Source organism: Cotesia glomerata, linkage group LG6, assembly GCF_020080835.1.
Source record: "Cotesia glomerata isolate CgM1 linkage group LG6, MPM_Cglom_v2.3, whole genome shotgun sequence".
NCBI classification, from domain to species: Eukaryota; Metazoa; Arthropoda; class Insecta; order Hymenoptera; family Braconidae; genus Cotesia; species Cotesia glomerata.
Genome location: NC_058163.1, coordinates 24,760,159 through 24,779,975, shown reverse-complemented (window position 1 = coordinate 24,779,975; position 19,817 = coordinate 24,760,159). Strand labels below are relative to the sequence as shown.

Genomic DNA, 19,817 nt, shown 5'->3' with positions numbered 1-19,817 from the left:
ATACACTTAAATATTGAAAATATTCATTGGTGTACGCCGGACTCGAACCCGGTCCAATGCTTTGGTAAGCAAGGGCCGGATCCGATAGGGCTACTGCGCGCCTTTACTAAAATTTAATAATTTTGTAATTTACAATTTTTTTCGAAATTATTAACAAAAAAAAAAAAGTAATTAAAAATTAATAATTAATTAATAAAACTTTTTTTTTAGTTAATTAAAAAAAAAGCAGACTAATGTGAAATTCTATATTAAATAATTAACATTAATAAAAATTGATAATTTTGTAATTTATAATTTTTTTTTTAATTTTTAATAAAAAAAAAAAGTAATTAAAAATTAATATTTAATTAAGAACAAATTTTTTTTAGTTAATTAAAAAAAAATCAGACTAATGTGAAATTCTGTACTAAATAAATAACATTAATACAAATTAATAATTTTGTAATTTACAATTTTTTTTAAATTATTAATAAAAAAAAAGTAATTAAAAATTAATAATTAATTAATAAAAATTATTTTTTAGTTAATTAAAATAAAAATCAGACATGTGAAATTCTGTATTAAATAATTAACATTAATAAAAATTAATAATTTTGTAATTCAAAATTTTTTTCAAAATTATTAATAAAAAAAAAGCATTTAAAAATTAATAATTAATTAATAAAAAAATTTTTTTAGTTAATTAAAAAAAATCAGACTAATGTGAAATTTTGTATTAAATAAATAACATTAATAAAAATTGATAATTTTTATCAAAATTATTAATAAAAAAAAAGTAATTAAAAATTAATAATTAATTAAAAATTAATAATTAATTAAAAAAAAATTTTTTTTAGTTAATTAAAAAGAAGAAAATTTGAGAAAACTAAGTAAAAAGACTTCTCGGGTGCAGTACGAAGTTTTACACCCCTGAAACGAGCCCTAAAGCCCTTTCGGCATGGTATGGCTCGTAGGATCCTCTCCACCCTCGCCCTGTTACTAGTAACATAACTAGTTAACGTGTGAGCGTATCAGAGCGCTGGGATCGCGTCTAGTCGGATCCCGGGTGATTCGAGGCTCGCAGAGTGGAGCTCGCACATCGTCGGTCGTCGGGATGTCGATGACTCGCGTGGCGCGCCCTTGTACACTAGGGTGCTCGTGTCTCCCAAGTACAATTGATCGGACCCGTTGGCTGCTGTACTGCTATATACACTGGTTGTAGCTTCTCAAACTCTTATCGCATCGGGCGTGGAGAATTTTACTGGAGCATCCACTCCACCGTCACTCCCTTCCTCCCTAACTTTTTATCTCCTCTCCTCTCCTCTCTCCAATCCTTTCTCCTCTTATCTCATTCTACTCCACTCTATTCCACTATTCTACCCTCTAATCTCCCGTTTACGATAAAAAAACATTCCTAAAAATTTTATTAAAAATCAACAAGTTACCGGGCCGCTAAAAATCCAGTTTTATTTTTTTTTATCGGAAAATTTTCTAATGTGAAAATTTGTGTGAATACAAATTTAATGGTGTGAATTATTTAAGATAATTAATATCCTGGCTCAGATAAGAGATACGGAAAAATTCACAAGGACTTTTTTTGTAAAAAAAGTATTCTTGTGGTTTTTTCGTCTCTCCGATATTTAACTCAGAATCAAGGATATAAGTTTTATGTTTAGTTGCTATTTAAAGACCCGGAAAAATAACAATCATTGCATTGGTAGTGGTGACACTACTCGGATAATCTGTAGTTGTGTACAGTAACAATACAGGGTTCATATACTTAGTACATAGTAGTTTTACTACCGTTGAATCACTGGGGTACACACGAGGGTAGTTCTACGTTCTACGTCGTACTGCATCCGCGTGCTAGAATTTTATGTCACAACAGTCCGAGTTCGCTTGAGATCAACACACTTTTACTTGTTATGATATAAATTATAAAAGTTTTTAAGTAGTTTCTGAGGTTCTAGTGGTTTGATGTTTGGTGATGATTGTAAATTGAGGGTGTGTTTTTGTGAGATTGTAAGTATGTAATTTATTTTTTTATTTGTTTGTGGGTGAGAAAATTTTATGGGAGTTAGTTTTTATTTTTTGTCTATTTTTTAATTATTTTTTAAGGGATTTATTTCAAACATCTAATTTTTTATTGAAAATTTAATAAGTTAGTCAACGATAAATTTTTATTAAATAAAAAAAAAATTTATCAGAAAAAAATAATTTTTATTAAATAAAAATAATTTTTATTACCTATTACATTGAGATTGTATAATTTTTTTTTTTAATTATTATTTTTAAAAAACTTTTTTTTTAGACTAAATTTTGTAAGAAATTTTTGAGAGATTTTTTTTTTGTATTCTATAAAATTGATTAATTTTTGTGAACAAAAAAAAATTCACTGACACTAAAGCGAGCATGTATTTTAAAAATGTCATTTGTTTGATTACTTAATCCTTTGCTAAACAAGTGACAATTTTTTTTTTTCATAAAAAAATTTTGGACAAAAATGAAAATAATTATTTTATTTTTTAATAAATAAAAAAAAAATAAAAATTACATGAAAATGAAGTTAGCCGACATTTTAAAATTTTTAGAAATTTTTTATTGAAAAAATTTCATTTAAACAATTAAAAAAAAAATTTTCACATGTAAAAAACTTGAAAAACTATAAGTGCAATTTTTTAGAATTATCTTTTTAGTTGTAATTTAATTAATAAAAAAAATCAAAAATTTTTACACGCCTACTAACTTCAGTGTCAAAAAATTACAATATTAATTGTAATTTTTATTTATTTTTTTTTTTTTTTTAATAATTATTATAAAAAAATTGAATAATTATTTTCTTTACTAAAAATAATGAAATTTTTTTCTTTTAATAATTTTAATAAAAAAAAATTAATTTTATTTATTAAAAAAAAATGTCGTAATTTATCGCTGATTTAAAAATTGACAATACGGAAATAATAAAAATATATACTGTAACAAAAATGAATAAATATTTATCGTGTGTACATATATAACAGCAAGCGGGGGTGGTTTTATGGCGACTGACTGGGCTATTCTGGCTCCAGAACAAGTAGTGAAATATTGCCAGAGTGAAAAAGACTATTTGGGATCCGAGTTTGGAGGGTCAGAGATCCCCAGGAGGATGCAGACAATCTTAGGGTCCTTCCCGCTTAATATTGCCCGAGCCGTAGAATGCTTCGGTAGAATGCTTACGCTAAACCTTAAATTAATGACAATGAAGCTGCGACAAATGCAATTCGAAATTTCATGAGTCACTTGTGAAGAAAAACACCGAGCACTCGATCACCGGGAGAACTTCTGTGCCGACTAGACGAAATGATAAATAATTCTCCATCCAACCTCGGCCTCTGAAAGGGCTCCGGGAGAGGAGTAAGACTAAGATACAGAGACATGTGTCTTTAATAATCCATCACCGGATAGGAACCTATTTTTGAATCTTTTCACGTACCTGCTCGGAAGCTGGAAGTGAAGGCTTGCACAGCCCCAATGTGTGCTCTTTAGAATTTCACGGACGGCTCCTGACAATCTGCCGAGGGAGGAACTCAAAAACAGGGATAAAAATATAGACAAAGAAAATAACCGAGGGTAAAAGGGGGAGAAAGAAGAAAAAAACAAAGGCCGAGAGAGGCAAGACAAAGGACTTAATAACTCGGGGGTTGAAAGAGATAAAAAACATGGGAGAAAGTTCACCTGATCTGAGTCTTCGGCTTCGCCGCGGAAGCTCCGATTCACGTGACTCTTTTTATATGGATTTTGCACAGGTAATTTTTTTTTAATTACATAATTTATATTACCCTTAAATTGATTGAAAAAAAAAAAATAAAAATTACTGTTCAATTTTTTTTTTTAATTATTGAGTATGATAAAATAGAAATGTAATTTGAACTAGCAACCGTGCAGTCACTATGTGACTGCCGTGACTTGTGAACGATAAATAGATAAAATTTTGCTTTATTAAATGATGACTTTTGTTAAATTGCACTGTATTTTCTTGAATATTGACGTTTTTAAAGATATAAGCTCATCCCGATGTTAAACTCATCAAGAGCTTTCATTTGAGTACCCACATCATTTTTTCATATATTTATATATATTATATATATAAATATATGAAAAAATGATGTGGGTACTCAAATAAAAAGTCTCGATGAGTGTAACATCGGGATGAGCTTATATCCTTAAAAAGGTCAATAGTTCACAAGATTCAATATCATTTCTTAAATTTTGATATTTTTTAAGATATAAGCTCATCCCGATGTTACACTCATCAAGAGCTTTCATTTGAGTACCCACATGCATTTTTAAATATTTTTGATATATACATATATATAATATATATAAATATATGAAAAATTGATGTGGATACTCAAATAAAAGGTCTCGATGAGTGTAATGTCAGAATGAGTTTATATCTTTAAAAATGTCAATAGTTCACAAGATACAAGGTCATTTCTTAATTATTGATATTTTTAAAGATATAAGCTCATCCCGATGTTACACTCATCAAGAGCTTTCATTTGAGTACCCACATGCATTTTTATATGTATTTGATATATACATATATATAATATATATAAATATATGAAAAAATGATGTGGGTACTCAAATGAAAGGACTCGATAAGTGTAACATGGGGATGAGCTTATATCTTTAAAAATGTCAATAGTTTACAAGACACAAGGTCATTTCTTAATTATTGACATTTTTCAAGATAAAAACTCACCCCGACATTACACTCATCGAGACCTTTTATTTGAGTACCCACATGCATTTTTATATATTTTTCATATATTTATATATATAATATATATAAATATATGAAAAATTGATGTGGGTACTCAAATGAAAGGTCTCGATGAGTGTAACGTCGGGGTGAGCTTATATCTTTAAAAATGTCAGTAGTTCACGAGATACAACGTCATTTCTTAATCATGTATCTAGAGATATAAAAATTTTCTTTCGTTAAATTAATATTTTATGAATTAAATAAATTAAAATTTATCAGTGAAATTGACTACAAAAAAAAATGAAAAATTTTTTCAATAGATGAAAGGCTAAATAAATTAAAAAAAAAATTTTTAAAAAAAAAAAAAAGGGTATAGACTCAGATATTGAAGAAGTAACAAGACCTAGAGAAAATCACATCGATGAAAACCACCTTGGGGAAGAGGAAATAGAGGAGAATTTTCCGCCATTGGACGATATTTGCACGACGATACCTGAGGAAGCCTCTGAAGAATTGCGAGAAGAAGAGGAAGAAGAAGCAGCTGCCGCGGCGGCAGCAGCAGCCGCCCTGGAGGCCGCTAGGGAAACTTCCGACTCGTCAGTAATTTCCGGCCATGGGAAAATGCAAAAACGAGCCCAAAACCAAAACGAGTGAGTTATCTTTAATTAGCCTTTCCACCAATCTTCGCTTAAATTATTTTTAATTGAAAACCCGACCGCTCTACATTCTACACGCAATTATTTTTTACATTGCCAATAAATTTTTTTTTAATCGAATTGAAATGAATTTTTATTTTTAATTAGCGGACTGACATTGATGGAAAGCTGAGCTGTTTAATGTTTTTATTAGCGGGTGTTACAGGGAATGTAAAGAGAAGCGACGAAACTAAAGCTGTCAAAGCAAATATTTAACTAAAGTAAATGCTTCTCTGTCTACGTCGCTTACAGGAGATTGTATAGGAAATATTTCATCCCCCGGGCATATAGACTGTCATACAACGTTATATATTATACGTGTACGGAAATGTCACCGATGGTGTCGATAGTAATTGTCTCTCCCTCAAACAAACCGCAGGGAAAACCCATCGGGTTGTAATCATCTACAAAATTACATGCGGATATTTAATACTTCCTTTAATCTTTAATCTGTAATTTACCGAAGTATTGAATATCGTAAAAATCGAGAGTGAATTTTGATTCCAGCACTCGGAGCAACGGAGTGAGGTTCATATACTTAAATAAATTTTTATTTAGCTGAAATAAATTAAATTTTTATTGGTAATTTAAAACAAATTTCTTGTTTCTAAAATAGTCTTTTTTTTTAGTTAATTTTATAAAAAAAATAATTTTTCTACTAATAGACTAGCGAGGAATAATTATTTAATCTATTGAATTTTTTTACTCATTTCATTTTATTTTAACTAGCAAGCTTGCAGTCACTGTGTGACTTCCGTGACTTGTGAACTTTGAATGAATAAAATTTTGTTTTATTAAATAATGACTTGTGTTAAATTGCACTGTACTTTCTTAAATATTGACGTTTTTAAACATATAAGCTCATCTCGATGTTACACTCGTCAAGAGCTTTCATTAGAGTACCCACACAGTAAAAAATTTTGCGTCATGGCGTCAAAAAATTTTGTGTTAAAAATTTTTATGTTAAATATTTAACACTTTTTTGTGTTAATTTAACATTTTTCTATGTTAATTTAACACAATAAATGTTAAATTTACACAAAAAAGTGTTAAATATTTAACACAAAATTTTTTGACGTAATGACGCAAAATTTTTTACTGTGTACATGCATTTTCATATATTTTTCATGTAGGGGAGAAGGGGGTCAAATGAACCACGGGGCAATTGAACCGCTCGACTTAAAAATCGAAAAATTGAAAAACGCTTCATGCTCTTAGAATTAGATTCTAATATGTTAAACTTGGATATGATCAAAATTTGAAATCATTGCGATCGATAAATTTTGAAAAATTGAGATTTTCTTATTTTTAGGCATGCAAACTTTCTTTTCGGCTGGTGACAAATTGTTTAATAATATTTAAATTTTTGAATTAATTGATAAAATTTGAATTATAGTAGTTGTATATACTTATATTTTATAATCCTCAACTTTCTTTATAGTGATAGAATGGTTTATTTATTTATTATTTACTATTAATTGTTTTAAAATTATACGGGGTCAATTGAACCAGCAGTCCCGGGGACGATTGAACCATACGGAGAAGCATGGGACATGCGCGCGCATCTTGACTCGACGTGAAAAATACTCAGGGAAATAACCTAACAATTTGATAAACTCAATTTGTAATTAAAATTATTTTTAAATCGATTTTTAATTTATTAAATATAATATATGTGTATTAAAAATGTGCAACAGTAATATTAGAAAGTAACAATTAATATGTTATTTATTAAAAGTTCGGGTTTGAGTTATAAATGTCATTGGTTCAATTGACCCCGAGCAGTGGTTCAATTGCCCCCCGAGCAGGGGTCAATTGAACCATTCGACGCGTTTGGATAAATTAATAATTTTTAAAAATTCACGTTGTTTATTAACTAATTTATGTATTGATAATGATAGTAGACTTAATAAACTATCATTCCAAGAAAAAATTTATTATTTAGTTTTAATTCGAATAGTAAAAATTACTAAACTTTTTTGGTTCAATTGACCCCTTTCTCCCCTATACATATATATAATATATATAAATATGTGAAAAGTTGATGTGGGTACTCAAATCAAAGGTCTCGATGAGTGTAATGTCGGAGTGAGCTTATATCTTTAAAAATGTCAATAGTTCACAAGATAGCAATGTCACTTCTTAATTATTGACAATTTTAAAGATATAAGCTCATCCCGATGTTACACTCATCAAGAGCTTTCATCTGAGTACCCACATGCATTTTTGATATATTTTTCATATCTACATATATATATAAATATATGAAAAATTGATGTAGGTACTCAAATGAAAGGTCTCGATGAGTATAACATCGGAATGTGTTTATATCTTTAAAAATGTCAATAGTTCACGAGATACAAGGTAATTTCTTAATTATTGATATTTTTAAAGATATAAGCTCACCCCGACATTACACTCATCGAGACCTTTCATTTGAGTATCCACATTAATTTTTCATATATTTCATATATTTATATATGAATTTTGATATATTTTTCATATATATAAATATATGAAATATATGAAAAATTGATGTGGGTACTCAAATGAAAGGTCTCGATGAGCGTAATATCGGGATGAGCTTATATCCTTAAAAATGTCAATAGTTCACAAGATACAAGGTCATTTCTTAATTATCTATCTGGAGAAAGAGAATTTTCGGACATTAAAAATAATTTATCAACAATTAATAAAGCTCATCAAAAACAAAGAAATCCTCAATGTAGTTGCCAATTAATTAATAATTAGAAAAAACCTAAATTTCCTAAAAAAAAAAAAGTTCTTAAAAAGAAATGATGTAATTAGATATTTTTTTTTTACTGAGATCGAAAAATATGTTATATAATATATATAACCGCAAACTTTTACGAGTAAGAAAATATAAAAATACTCTTAGACAGGACTCAACTATTGACTTTATAAAAAATGAAAGTAATACTTTGCAGAAATTTTATCTTCTATAAATAAGGTAAGATATGAATTTCCGCAACGGAGTATTACTTTAAAAGTAACTATAAAAGTTTCATTTTATAAATATAACATAATAGCTAAATTGTATAAAAAGAAAAAAACTTTTTACTTTTCATAATTTAACCACAAGATTTTTTTCTTCGTTTAAAATAAAAGTAATAAAAATCTAAGTAAGCTTAAATCGTAAAAAAACTTTTTATTAAAAAATGAGTCCTATTATCTAACTCTTAAAATTCAAACTTCCCCTAAAAAAAAGAGAAAACTTTAGACCCGAGATTAATCATTACGGTAAAATAAAACAATTGAGAGCCGAGACAATCGAGCACCCTTGCGATTACTCTAGAATAAAGAGAGTGAGTGACAGTTAGTTGGTCAGTCTGTGATGTGGGGTCCGAGCGTGACCGAGTGCCGCGTGGCTCTAGCCTCATTGTGCCGTTCAGTTTAAACTTTTGCGCAAAAAAAAAAAAAAAAAAATAAAAGAAAGGAACAAACAAAAACAAACGACAAAGTCACTCGACAACAAAAAAGCAATTACGTTCCACTCTATAAAAAGATTAAAAAAAAATGCTGATAAAAGAGACGTCTCTTAGGTGAGAAATTTTTCGATTCTTTGAGTTGTTCATTGACATTTTATTTATTTATTAAAAAAATACTCTGACATTAAAACGGATAAAAAAACTTATTACGATGTAGCTAATGAAAAGGTCTCCAGTTGGAGTGTTAATTAAATAATGTCAGCCCTCGTATTAATAATCTGGTTAATCGGTTCGTTTGCTTCACTCTTACTCTGTTACGGGGTTATGGAGACAAGAGTCTTAGAGATATAATAATAATAATAACAATAATAATGATGGTAATAATAATAGCTGGTTACCTGCAAGCTATATGTGACTGACGGAAATTGAGAGTTTTGAATAAAAGTATTTTAGCTTGATGATTTTTTGATATTTTTCATTACAATATGCACTTTGGGTACTTTTGATATAAATTTTAATGATATGAGGAGATTAATTACCAGTTTTATGGACAAATTTCACGGAAGAGAAATATAAAACCAATAAACTATTAAAAACTTCTCTAAAAACTTATATCTTTAATAATATCATTAGTTGACAAGATGGCAATGTTAGTTCTTAATTATTGACATTTTTGAAGATATAAGCTCATCCTGATGTTACACTCATCAAGAGCTTTCATTTGAGTACCCACATGCATTTTTGATATATTTTTCATATATATAAATATATAATATATATAAATATATGAAAAATTGATATGGGTACTCAAATGAAAGGTCTTGAAGAGTGTAACATCGGGATGAGCTTATATCTTTAAAAATGTCAATCGTGCGCAAGATACAAAGTCATTTGTTTCATTATTGACATTTTTAAAGATCAAAGCTCATCCTGATGTTATCCTCATCAAGAGCTTTCATTTGAGTACCCACATGCATTTTGATATATTTTTCATATATACATATATATAATATGTATAAATATATGAAAAAATTATGTGGGTACTTAAATGAAAGGTCTCGATGAGTGTAATGTCAAAATAAGCTCATATCTTTAACAATGTCGATAGTTCATAAGATACGAGGTCATTTCTTAATTATTGATATTTTTAAAGATCAAAGCTCATCCTGATGTTATACTCATCAAGAGCTTTCATTTGAGTACCCACATGCATTTTGATATATTTTTCATATATACATATATATAATATATTTAAATATATGAAAAATTGATGTGGGTACTCAAATGAAAGGTCTTGATGAGTGTAACATAGATATGAGCTTATATCTTTAAAAATGTCAATAGTTCACAAAATACAAAGTCATTTCTTATTTATATATCTAGAAATAGAGCATTTTCGAATGCAGCCTTAATACTGATCATTATAAATTGACTATTGGTGAGAATGATATGAAACCATGAAAAGGTACAACTCCAGGTCAAGAGTTTTCCAACGATACCAAATTTAACCATAAAAACCCATTTTATCATATAAATACTCTGGCCATAAAATTTTGCTTATTTTCTTAATATAGATTATAAAACTAATTATTTCAAAACTGGACAAATTTTACTACTATTTTAGATGAGATCCACTAAAAATTTCTTATTGTAGATCATATAATTGAATTCTCTTCGTGTATAAATGACAGCAAGACAATAGACAATACAAGTGATAATGATAATAAAAGTTGTTTGAGGAGGATAAGGATAATGATAATTTAGTAGGTATTCCTTGAAAAAGGCAAATGTAGGAAGAAGGAGCCTGGAGATATTCTGAATAACAGTAATATATAATAAGAGAATGAGTAAGGTGAAGCACGAGAGCTGAGGTGACTCAGAAGGGATGGAAGATGCAAAGCTTGGACTAACCCTCGTTGAACAACGAGCGAATGCCACTCAGCCGTTGAATCAACCCCTCAACTATGCCCTACTCTTTCTTCCTCCTCTCATATTATGTCATAGTCGTATCTCGTGTCTTTACTTCTATATCTACTGATATAATATGAGTTACTGCTTGGTGCCTAGTACTTTATACTTCTCACATTTCATGTCTCCGGTCTTACATCCTCGTCAACTACTCTTGAGCAGCCAGCAGAGGGCTGGCCGCTTTGCTAAATAAAACTACGTGATTATTTGAAAAAGCTCGTGTCTGAGATGAACCCGCTCGTTTTTTAGCTCTCATGTTATACTATAGTCTACTCTCTACTCCAGGCATTATTTATGAATTTTTTTAACCTTGTCCTTAGGCTATGAATGGATGGAAAATACTTGGAAAAAATACAAAAAAATATTTTGCATTTATTTAGAGAATTGCAATTTAAATTTTAAACTTTAAGTCGAATTTTAATCGAGATTAAGTTTTTCTTTGATGAATTTTAAATGTAATATGACTTTTTTTATACTTCAATCTTCCGATGGAGGAAACGGGAAATTAAATAAGAGAAATTGCTTTTTTTTTCATCTGAGAAATCGCGTTTTAAAATGGAAAAAATATGGTTGGCTTGGATGGAAAATATTTTAAAAAATTGAAGTAGTTTTTTTATTATAAGCTCTAAAAAATTTTTTTTAATTTTAAAATTGTAGAGGAAAAATTTGAAATTTATCTTAAAAAAAAATTTTTAGTTTTTAATTTATGAATATTTTTAAAACGAATTTTCTTAAAATCTGGCAATAAAATAAAAATTTTCCAATTTTTTAAAATTTATTTTTAAAGCCAAAAATTGAAAAAAAAAATGAATAAAAATTGTTGGAAGAATCTGAAATTTATTTTGTGAAATAATAAAATTTTACATCAAGTTTAACCAGCTGAAAAAAAATTTTTAATTAATTGAAATAATAATTTTTAAAATCAATTAGCAAAAAAAAAATTACAAAAATGAAAAATATTTTTATTAAAAATGTAAAGAATTTTTCCTAACATTTAATTAAAGAGTCAAAGTAATTAAGCTCACTTGAATTCGTGGCAATTTTTTTTATGATTTTTATTTTCCCTCAATCTTTTCACTAAATTTTAATTAAATGCTTAATTAAAAAAAAAAAAAGACTAATTTTTCACTTAAGTAATTTTTTAAGCTCGAATCTCTTAAATTAAATTTATTAAAATAAAATATATTTTATAACTTTAAAACTGTTATTCAATTCAATTAAAATCCTCTTCAATTTTCAAATTAAATTATTGAACTAAATGTCAAAACTTTGTTAAAATTTTAAATAAAGTTGACAATTAATTACTCTAGACAATAAAATGGTTAATGAAAATTGATTTTATACTGATGTTTAAATCAATACATATTAACATTATTATTAATAATATTTTTATTACAAATAGTTGGCCGGGACTTCCGGCGGCATTACCATCGCCAGCATCGCCCTCAGCAGTAATAGTATCACCGGAAACACTATCAAGAAATAGCAGTACTTCACCGTCCCGTACACATGCAGTCGGACAATTTGCGTTGGCCCTGCCCTGCCCTCCGCGGCCAATCCCGGCTGTCTGCTATCCGGCCCCGACCTTCATCGAGGTCGCCGATGATGCCAACAACAAGCACCTAGGAGCGTAAGTTCTTTTTTGACACTTTTTTGTCTAATATTTTAAAAATTATTTTTAATTACTCGTTTTATAAAAAAATCCCTAACTTGTAAACTTCCTTCCTTATTTTTAATATTTTAATTATCTTTTTCAAAATAAACTAGATTAAGATTAAAGGTATCACGTGTACTTGATGTGATTTCACTTGCGTACAGTACCAGAGGATCCCCGTCACAATTACAGGCACTTTAGATTATAAAACGGCTTGCTATACACCGGATTGTGTGGGTCTACACGAGATTGCGTGCAATTGAGCTAATACATCCATTTTTTTTTTATTTTTTATTGGTAATCATTCACAATAAAATCTTGTATTTTATTTTATCACTAAATTAAATTTATTATTTAAAAAAAAAATTATATAAGACGAAAAATTTGTTTTAAATTATGGTTTATTTTTTGTACGCTGATAAAAAAATTAATTTGATTAAAAAAAACATTTTGATCATTCTAAAAATTTTTTTTTCTTGATTTGATTAAATTTAAGAGCTTTTTTTTTTGAGAAAAAAAAATATTAAAAGTTAAAAAAATTATTTTGAAAATAACAGTTTAAAAATTCAGCTTGATAAAAAAAAATTTCAAGCCATAAAAATTATTCTAAAGAATTTTTTTGACTCAAATTAAGCAAAATAATTTTTTTTTTCGTTCAAATAAATTTAATTTAATTCAAGACTTTCTTGTTTAATTAAAAAAAAATTTTCAAAATGATTTTCTTGTTTCAAAATATTTTTTTCTTAAATTTGAGAGCGTTTTTATTGAGAAAAAAATTATTAATAATTCAAAAAATTATTTTGAAAAGAATATTATAAAAATACAGCTTAATAAAAAAATTTTGGGCCATAAAAATTATTCTAAAGAATTTTTTTGACTCAAATTAAGCAAAATAATTTTTTTTTTGTTCAAGTAAATTTAATTTGAGAACTTTTTTGTTTAACAAAAAAAAAATTTTTTAATGATTTTTTTGCTTAAAAATATTTTTTTTTTAATCAATTCAATTTTTTTTTATGAGATAAAAAAAAGTTTGCTTTTTAAAAATTTAATAATCAATAAAAAATAAATTTGAACCAAAGAGCTCAAACAAAGCTTTCACAGATAATTAATAATCTTTGTTAAGCTTTATTGAGTTCTTAACGTCCTTACGTCCTATACCCTATAGCAAACCTATTAACTTGTAATTTAATATATTAAAACCCCCAACCTAAGGAGCTTAAATCCTTTTTGAACTTTCCGAAAGTTTCATTAACGTTGTAATTTATTAAAATCTCTCAGAACAGTAATAAATTACAACTGCTTAGCGTTGAAACGTCAAAAAAATAGCGTCAAGCGTCATTAAGCTTGAACAGAGCTTTTACAATGATTTATCAGCCTCAGTGGAGCTTTATTGAGTTTATACTCGCCAGATTGATCTTTAATTCAGTTTACGAAGCTTATATACCTTTTCCGCCAACATTTTATTGATTTTCAGCCTCCATTGGCTTTTTTAAGCTTTGCTTTACATCAACCCGTGCTATTTTATGATTTTCCACACTTTGTTCTGTCTTTTATTGACCAATAATTGAATAAATAATTATAGAATCACTGCTTGTAAATAATCTTGTTACTTATTGATATTATAAGACTCAAAATAGATAATTGTTTTCAGATATGCATTAGCAACAACCCTAAGTGCGCTTTACGGGAAACTGTTAGTGGTAATGGGAATTGCATTTCCTATGTCCGAGGTGATATCATCGTACATACCGCCTTCGTTTTACGAGGCATTCTACCTCTACTTGTATTTCGGCAGCATGCTTTTTCTACTTTGTATGCATTCACTTATGCTGATCGACGGTAAACCAAAGCAAAGTAATTATCAATTTATTTTATTCTACTCACTTATTGAAAGATGAATTTTATTAAAGATAAAAAAAAATCTTGAGCCAAGAGAATTATTTTGAAGAATTTTTTTGTCTTGAATCAAGCAGAAACATTTTTCAACCAAGTAAAATTTGTTTTAAATTAAGAAAAATTTCTTAAAATAAGAATAATTCAATAAGAAAATTTTTTTGCAAATAATTTTCTTTGGTTAAGAATTTTTATCTTAAATTAATTTAATTTTTTTACGAGCAACCTTGCAGTCACACTAATAGAAGAATTTCTTAGCATTTAAGAAGATTTCTTTGTATTTAAGAAATCATTTCTTAAACATCATTTCTTAGCATTTAAAAAATATTTCTTAGTATTTAAGAAATATTTCTTTGTATTTAAGAAATATTTCTTCGTATTTATATTTCTTAGTATGTAAGAAATATTTCCTGAATACTAAGAAATATTTTTTAAATACTAAGAAATGATGTTTAAAAAATAATTTCTTAAATACAAAAAAATTTTTTTTAATACTAAGAAATCCTTCTATCACTGCACTATGTGACTGCCGTGACTTGTGAACTATAAATAAATAAAATTTTGCTTTATTAAATATTAACTTTTGTTAAATTGCACTGTACTTTCTTAAATAATGACGTTTTTGAAGATATAAGCTCATCCCGATGTTACACTCATCAAGAGCTTTCATTTGAGTACCCACATGCATTTTGATATATTTTTCATATATATAAATATATAATATATATAAATATATGAAAAATTGATGTGGGTACTCAAATGAAAGGTTTCGATGAGTGTAACATCGGGATGAGCTTACATCTTTAAAAATGTCAATAGTTGACAAGATAGCAATGTCAGTTCTTAATTATTGACATTTTTAAAGACATAAGCTCATCCCGATGTTACACTTGTCAAGAGCTTTCATTTGAGTACCCACATGCATTTTGATATATTTTTCATATATACATATATATAATATATATAAATATATATATATATATATATATATACATATATATAATATATATAAATATATAAAATATATGAAAAATCGATGTTGGTACTCAAATGAAAGGTCTCGATGAGTGTAATGTCAGAGTGAACTTATATCTATAAAAATGTCCATAGTTCACAAGATACAAGGTCATTTTTTGAAATAGGCTTATAACGAGGTCCGAATTTATAACAAAAATTTATAATATGTAATAATGTCAAACCACCTGATGATTTAATTTTAAAATGAAACTATCGATGAACATAGTGAAGTTTTGTCTTAATATTATTAATTAAAAAACGCGTAATTGTTTTTTATTAAATGCATATATCTAAAACAATCACATAACGTATAATTACTTATTTCAGAACACGATACTAAAGAAATAAGTGATTTAGACTCAAGTAGATCCTCAAGTGGTGCCGGGGACAGCGATTCGCCGAACAATGACTACAATCCTAGCATATCAAAACTAAACCAGCATTACGGCAGTTTTTACCTGCGAATGGGCGCTGTGGCTTTTGGAATTGGCTCGATGATTTACTCTGGGCTAGAATTTGGACAATACTTTGAGCTCGAGAGAAACACCAAGTGCCACAATATTATGCTGGCACTTACTCCTGCCACGCGGATGGCTTTTATATTCATTCAAATGTACTTCATTTTCTTGAACAATCAGGTGAATTGATTATTCATTGAATAAATTAAAAAGACGTATTTTTTTTAATTACTAATAAATTTATCAGGAGAATAATCGAACATTTTATTAGCAATCTTGATAAAAAAGAATAAAATTTCTCGAGACTTTGCGCGTGTTTTTACGGAAAAAAATCAATAAATTGATTGTTATAATACTAATTATTAATTATAATTAAAAGTTGTAGGAGTAATAATTAACAGTGACAACAAGTAAAGGAGTATCGATTAGCTATAATGAGAAACTTCAAAGCTCTAGGGGATGAAATGCCGATGGCAATGTTTAATGAAACGTTCGGGTCAATATCCTTTTACATTGTGCTTGGCTTGTCAATCATATAAATTTAACAGTATACCTATAGGATAGTACTGCACTTGAATGTAAAAATATAATAATTAGCTCCATACTTCTTTAGCTTTAAAGTTTATAAACCCGTTTGTCATTTTCAGCAAATGAAAGTTTCTTCACATCGACTGCTCGCACGCTTCGGACTCATGCACATGATTGGTACCAACCTATCGGTTTGGCTTAATGTCCTTGTTCAGGAGACTAAGCATGAAATCCTCACGTTCTATAACCCGGAAAATAATTCCTTGAAAATTTCTCATCGACTTGGTAAGTTTGTTGTAAGTTATTAATTTTTTTATTATTATTTTGATACTTCAAAATATTTATTTTTAATTATAATAATTTTTGATAAAAAAATATACTCCTATATATTTTAATAACAACTAAAATTTATAATTCATACTAATTTTTTTTTTTTAATTTTGATAGATTGAAATTTTGCTTAAAATTTTCACTAAAATTAATTAAATTTTATATATTATTCTTGTAAGTAATAAATAAATTTTTAATAGATTTTTAAAGCGCATAAAAAATAAATTTAAAGAGACAAAAAAAATTTTTTTTTAAGAAATTATTTTTTTATTTAATTAAAAATTTTATATAAATTTTTTGATGTAGAAAATTGAAGTATTTATTTTTGTATTCAATTTTAAAATTAAAAAAGTATCGATTTCTTTTTTTTTTTATTATGAATTAAGAAACTTAGTTTTTGATCATTCATTAATTTTGTAAGTAAATAAGAAATAAACTAAAAAAGAAAAATATCTATAAAAAAAGAAAAATATCGATAAATTTTTAAGTTAAAAATTTTTTAGAAACAATTTTATTAAATGTTAATAAAAAATGATAATTTCAGGAGCGAAAGGAATTCATTTAGGCGGACATACGCATTCACACCACGGTGAGAATGTCCGCGTATCTCGAGGATTAAAGGGCCCGCACCACATGTTCGAATGTCGGCGAACAAATATCATGGGTTCGTTGGTCCAAGACGCGAGTCCTTTTCTATTTCCTTGCACCATTGAGTACAGTTTAATTTGCGCCGCTATCCTGTACGTCATGTGGAAAAACATCGCGAAACAGCGATCGAGCACTAATCTACCGACCGGAACTACCGGTAATCACGTTCACGCCCACGCTTACAGGTAAAACAATAAAAAATAAGAATTTATCGACCAAAAAATTTTATTTTATAATCTAATTTTCCGTTTTAGAAATTTACTGTTTTAAATTTCTAGTTATAAAAATAAAAAAAAAAAAAGATTCTTAAGATACCGAAACAATAAAATTAAAAAAAAAAATTTATTTTTGAAAATCTAACTTAATTTTCATAGCCAAGAGTTCAATTTTTAAAGTAAAAAATCATAAAATAGATACAACTTTTTGACTTTAAGAAAAAAAATTCGTATATAAAAAAAAACTTTTTTAATTTTCTCAACAGATTTGTTAATTGTACACATGTTAAAATTGATTTAACAAAAAAGAATTTTGCTTCATTAAATAACGACTTTTGTTAAATTGCACTGTACTTTCTTAGATATTGACGTTTTCAAAGACATAAGCTCATCCCGATGTTGCACTCATCAAGAGCTTTCATTTGAGTACCCACATGCATTTTGATATATTTTTCATATATACATATATATAATATATATAAATATATGAAAAATTGATGTGGGTACTCAAATGAAAGGTCTCGATGAGAGTAACATCGGGATGAGATTATATCTTTAAAAATGTCAATAGTTCACAAGATAGCAATGTCATTTCTTAATTATTGACATTTTTAAAGATATAAACTCATCCCGATGTTACACTCATCGAGACCTTTCATTTGAGTACCCACATGCATTTTCATATATTTTTCATGTATACATATATGTAATATATATAAATATATAAAAAATTGATGTGGGTACTCAAATGAAAGGTCTCGATGAGAGTAACATCGGGATGAGCTTATATCTTTAAAAATGTCAATATTTCACAAGATACAAGGTCATTTCTTAATTATGTATCTAGAGATAGACCATTTTCGAACATTAAAAATAATTTATCAACAATCAATAAAGCTCATCAAATAAAAACAAATATTTGCGAATCAATCAATAATTACTGAAAAAAAAACCTAAATTTCCAGACGATCGCCGCACTACTACAGCGTGGACTGCGCCCGCGCTCACAAAGGTCTATTCGTAGGAATCCTAATCCTCGTGCTAACAATAATCTCATTAATCCTCTTCTTCGTGTTAATTTCCCGATCAGAGCTCGTGAGTTTTGCCGTGACCGAAGTGAACGTCTGCGAGCTGACTCTCTACGGAATGTCGACGGTGGCGACTCTGATTGGGATGATCCAGATGCGACGACTGAGGTACGACGGAGCTCGGAACTTGGAGCTGGACAACATCCTGCTGATCGCCGCACAAACTGGGATGTTCATCTACTCGACGTTCACGATAATAAGCGGGTACTTCACTCTCGAGAGGAACACGATCCTCGTCTTGGTGACGGCCCTGGCCAGCGTAATTCAAACTACCTTCCAGACAATCTTTATTCTCGACGCGTCAAGAAGGTCTGTCTCCTCCCCCGAGCAAATTAGGCGCAAGCCTGGCCGCGAAATTGTCACTTTTTTGCTAGTGACAAATCTTGCGATGTGGGCGATAAATACTTTGGAAAAATCTCGCGCGGAATCGCATCCAGTTCAGCTGCACTTTTACGGCCTGTGGGCCTGGACGATAATCACACACGTGTCGATGCCCCTCGCGATTTTCTACCGGTTCCACAGCACTGTCTGTCTCTGCGAGGTGTGGAAGAGAGCTTACAAAGTTAAGCCGACATACATGTGACGCAAGAAAAAATCCAAGGGGACCATGACTAGAGTTGTTACGCAAGAGTCTTTTAGTTCTTGTCAATTGCACCGCAATATTGCGCGTCTTGATGCTATTAACGAAAACGACCCGACTTATTTCATGTGATTGTAATTTTACTGATAATTATTATTATTATTGATATTATTATTATTATTATAGAGTTGCGTGTTTGTTTGACTCAGGAAGCAATAAATTATTTATTATTATTTTTACACGTTAAATTACTGGTCTGGAGGAAGAAAATATTTTTTTTAATTATTTTCTTGAGTGAAAAAAAAAGTTTTTTTGACACAAGAAATTTCATTTATTCCAATAAAATTAATTCTCTTTAAGAAATACGTATCTTGATCCAAGAAAATTTATTTAAGTCAAGAAAATCTTGTTGTTTTGAAAAAATTCAGCCTCTTGCTCCAAAAAATTTATTTCTTGATAGAAGTAAATTTTCTTGTCTTGAGAAAATTTCTCTCTTGCTCCAAAAAATTAAATATAAAGATAGAAGTTAATTTTCATTAATATTTTTATTGATTAACATGTCAAA

General features: G+C 28.4%; 1 protein-coding gene and 1 long non-coding RNA gene across 4 annotated transcripts in view; one reads left to right on the top strand and one right to left on the bottom strand.

Moving 5' to 3' along the window:
* The window catches only part of LOC123267302, a 142,568-nt gene that overhangs the window by 65,713 nt on the left and 57,038 nt on the right, over positions 1 to 19,817 (bottom strand). The window lies entirely within an intron of this gene.
* On the top strand, positions 1,056 to 19,588 carry LOC123267293 (proton channel OtopLc-like). 3 transcript variants are annotated; one of them, XM_044731849.1, is made up of 10 exons: positions 1,056 to 1,505; positions 1,656 to 2,001; positions 3,000 to 3,764; positions 5,099 to 5,379; positions 12,244 to 12,471; positions 14,147 to 14,349; positions 15,733 to 16,043; positions 16,511 to 16,676; positions 17,266 to 17,554; positions 18,550 to 19,588. In XM_044731849.1, exons 3-10 carry the CDS (start codon positions 3,678 to 3,680, stop codon positions 19,253 to 19,255), a joined length of 2,271 nt encoding a protein of 756 aa, XP_044587784.1. In that variant the 5' UTR covers positions 1,056 to 1,505; positions 1,656 to 2,001; positions 3,000 to 3,677; the 3' UTR covers positions 19,256 to 19,588. The 3 variants fall into 3 exon arrangements, with proteins under 3 accessions (XP_044587784.1, XP_044587785.1, XP_044587786.1); XM_044731850.1 differs by lacking the exon at positions 1,056 to 1,505 and having other exon boundaries at positions 1,550 to 2,001; XM_044731851.1 differs by lacking the exons at positions 1,056 to 1,505; positions 1,656 to 2,001; positions 3,000 to 3,764; positions 5,099 to 5,379 and adding an exon at positions 8,755 to 8,987.

Bases quoted from the DNA above. Each gene is read 5' to 3' on its own strand.
- LOC123267293 (XM_044731849.1), top strand. From the start codon at position 3,678: ATGGGAGAAAGTTCACCTGATCTGAGTCTTCGGCTTCGCCGCGGAAGC. The intron at 3,765-5,098 runs GTAATTTTTTTT...AAAAAAAAAAAG, and splicing joins TTTATATGGATTTTGCACAG to GGTATAGACTCAGATATTGA. The intron at 12,472-14,146 runs GTAAGTTCTTTT...AATTGTTTTCAG, and splicing joins AACAACAAGCACCTAGGAGC to ATATGCATTAGCAACAACCC.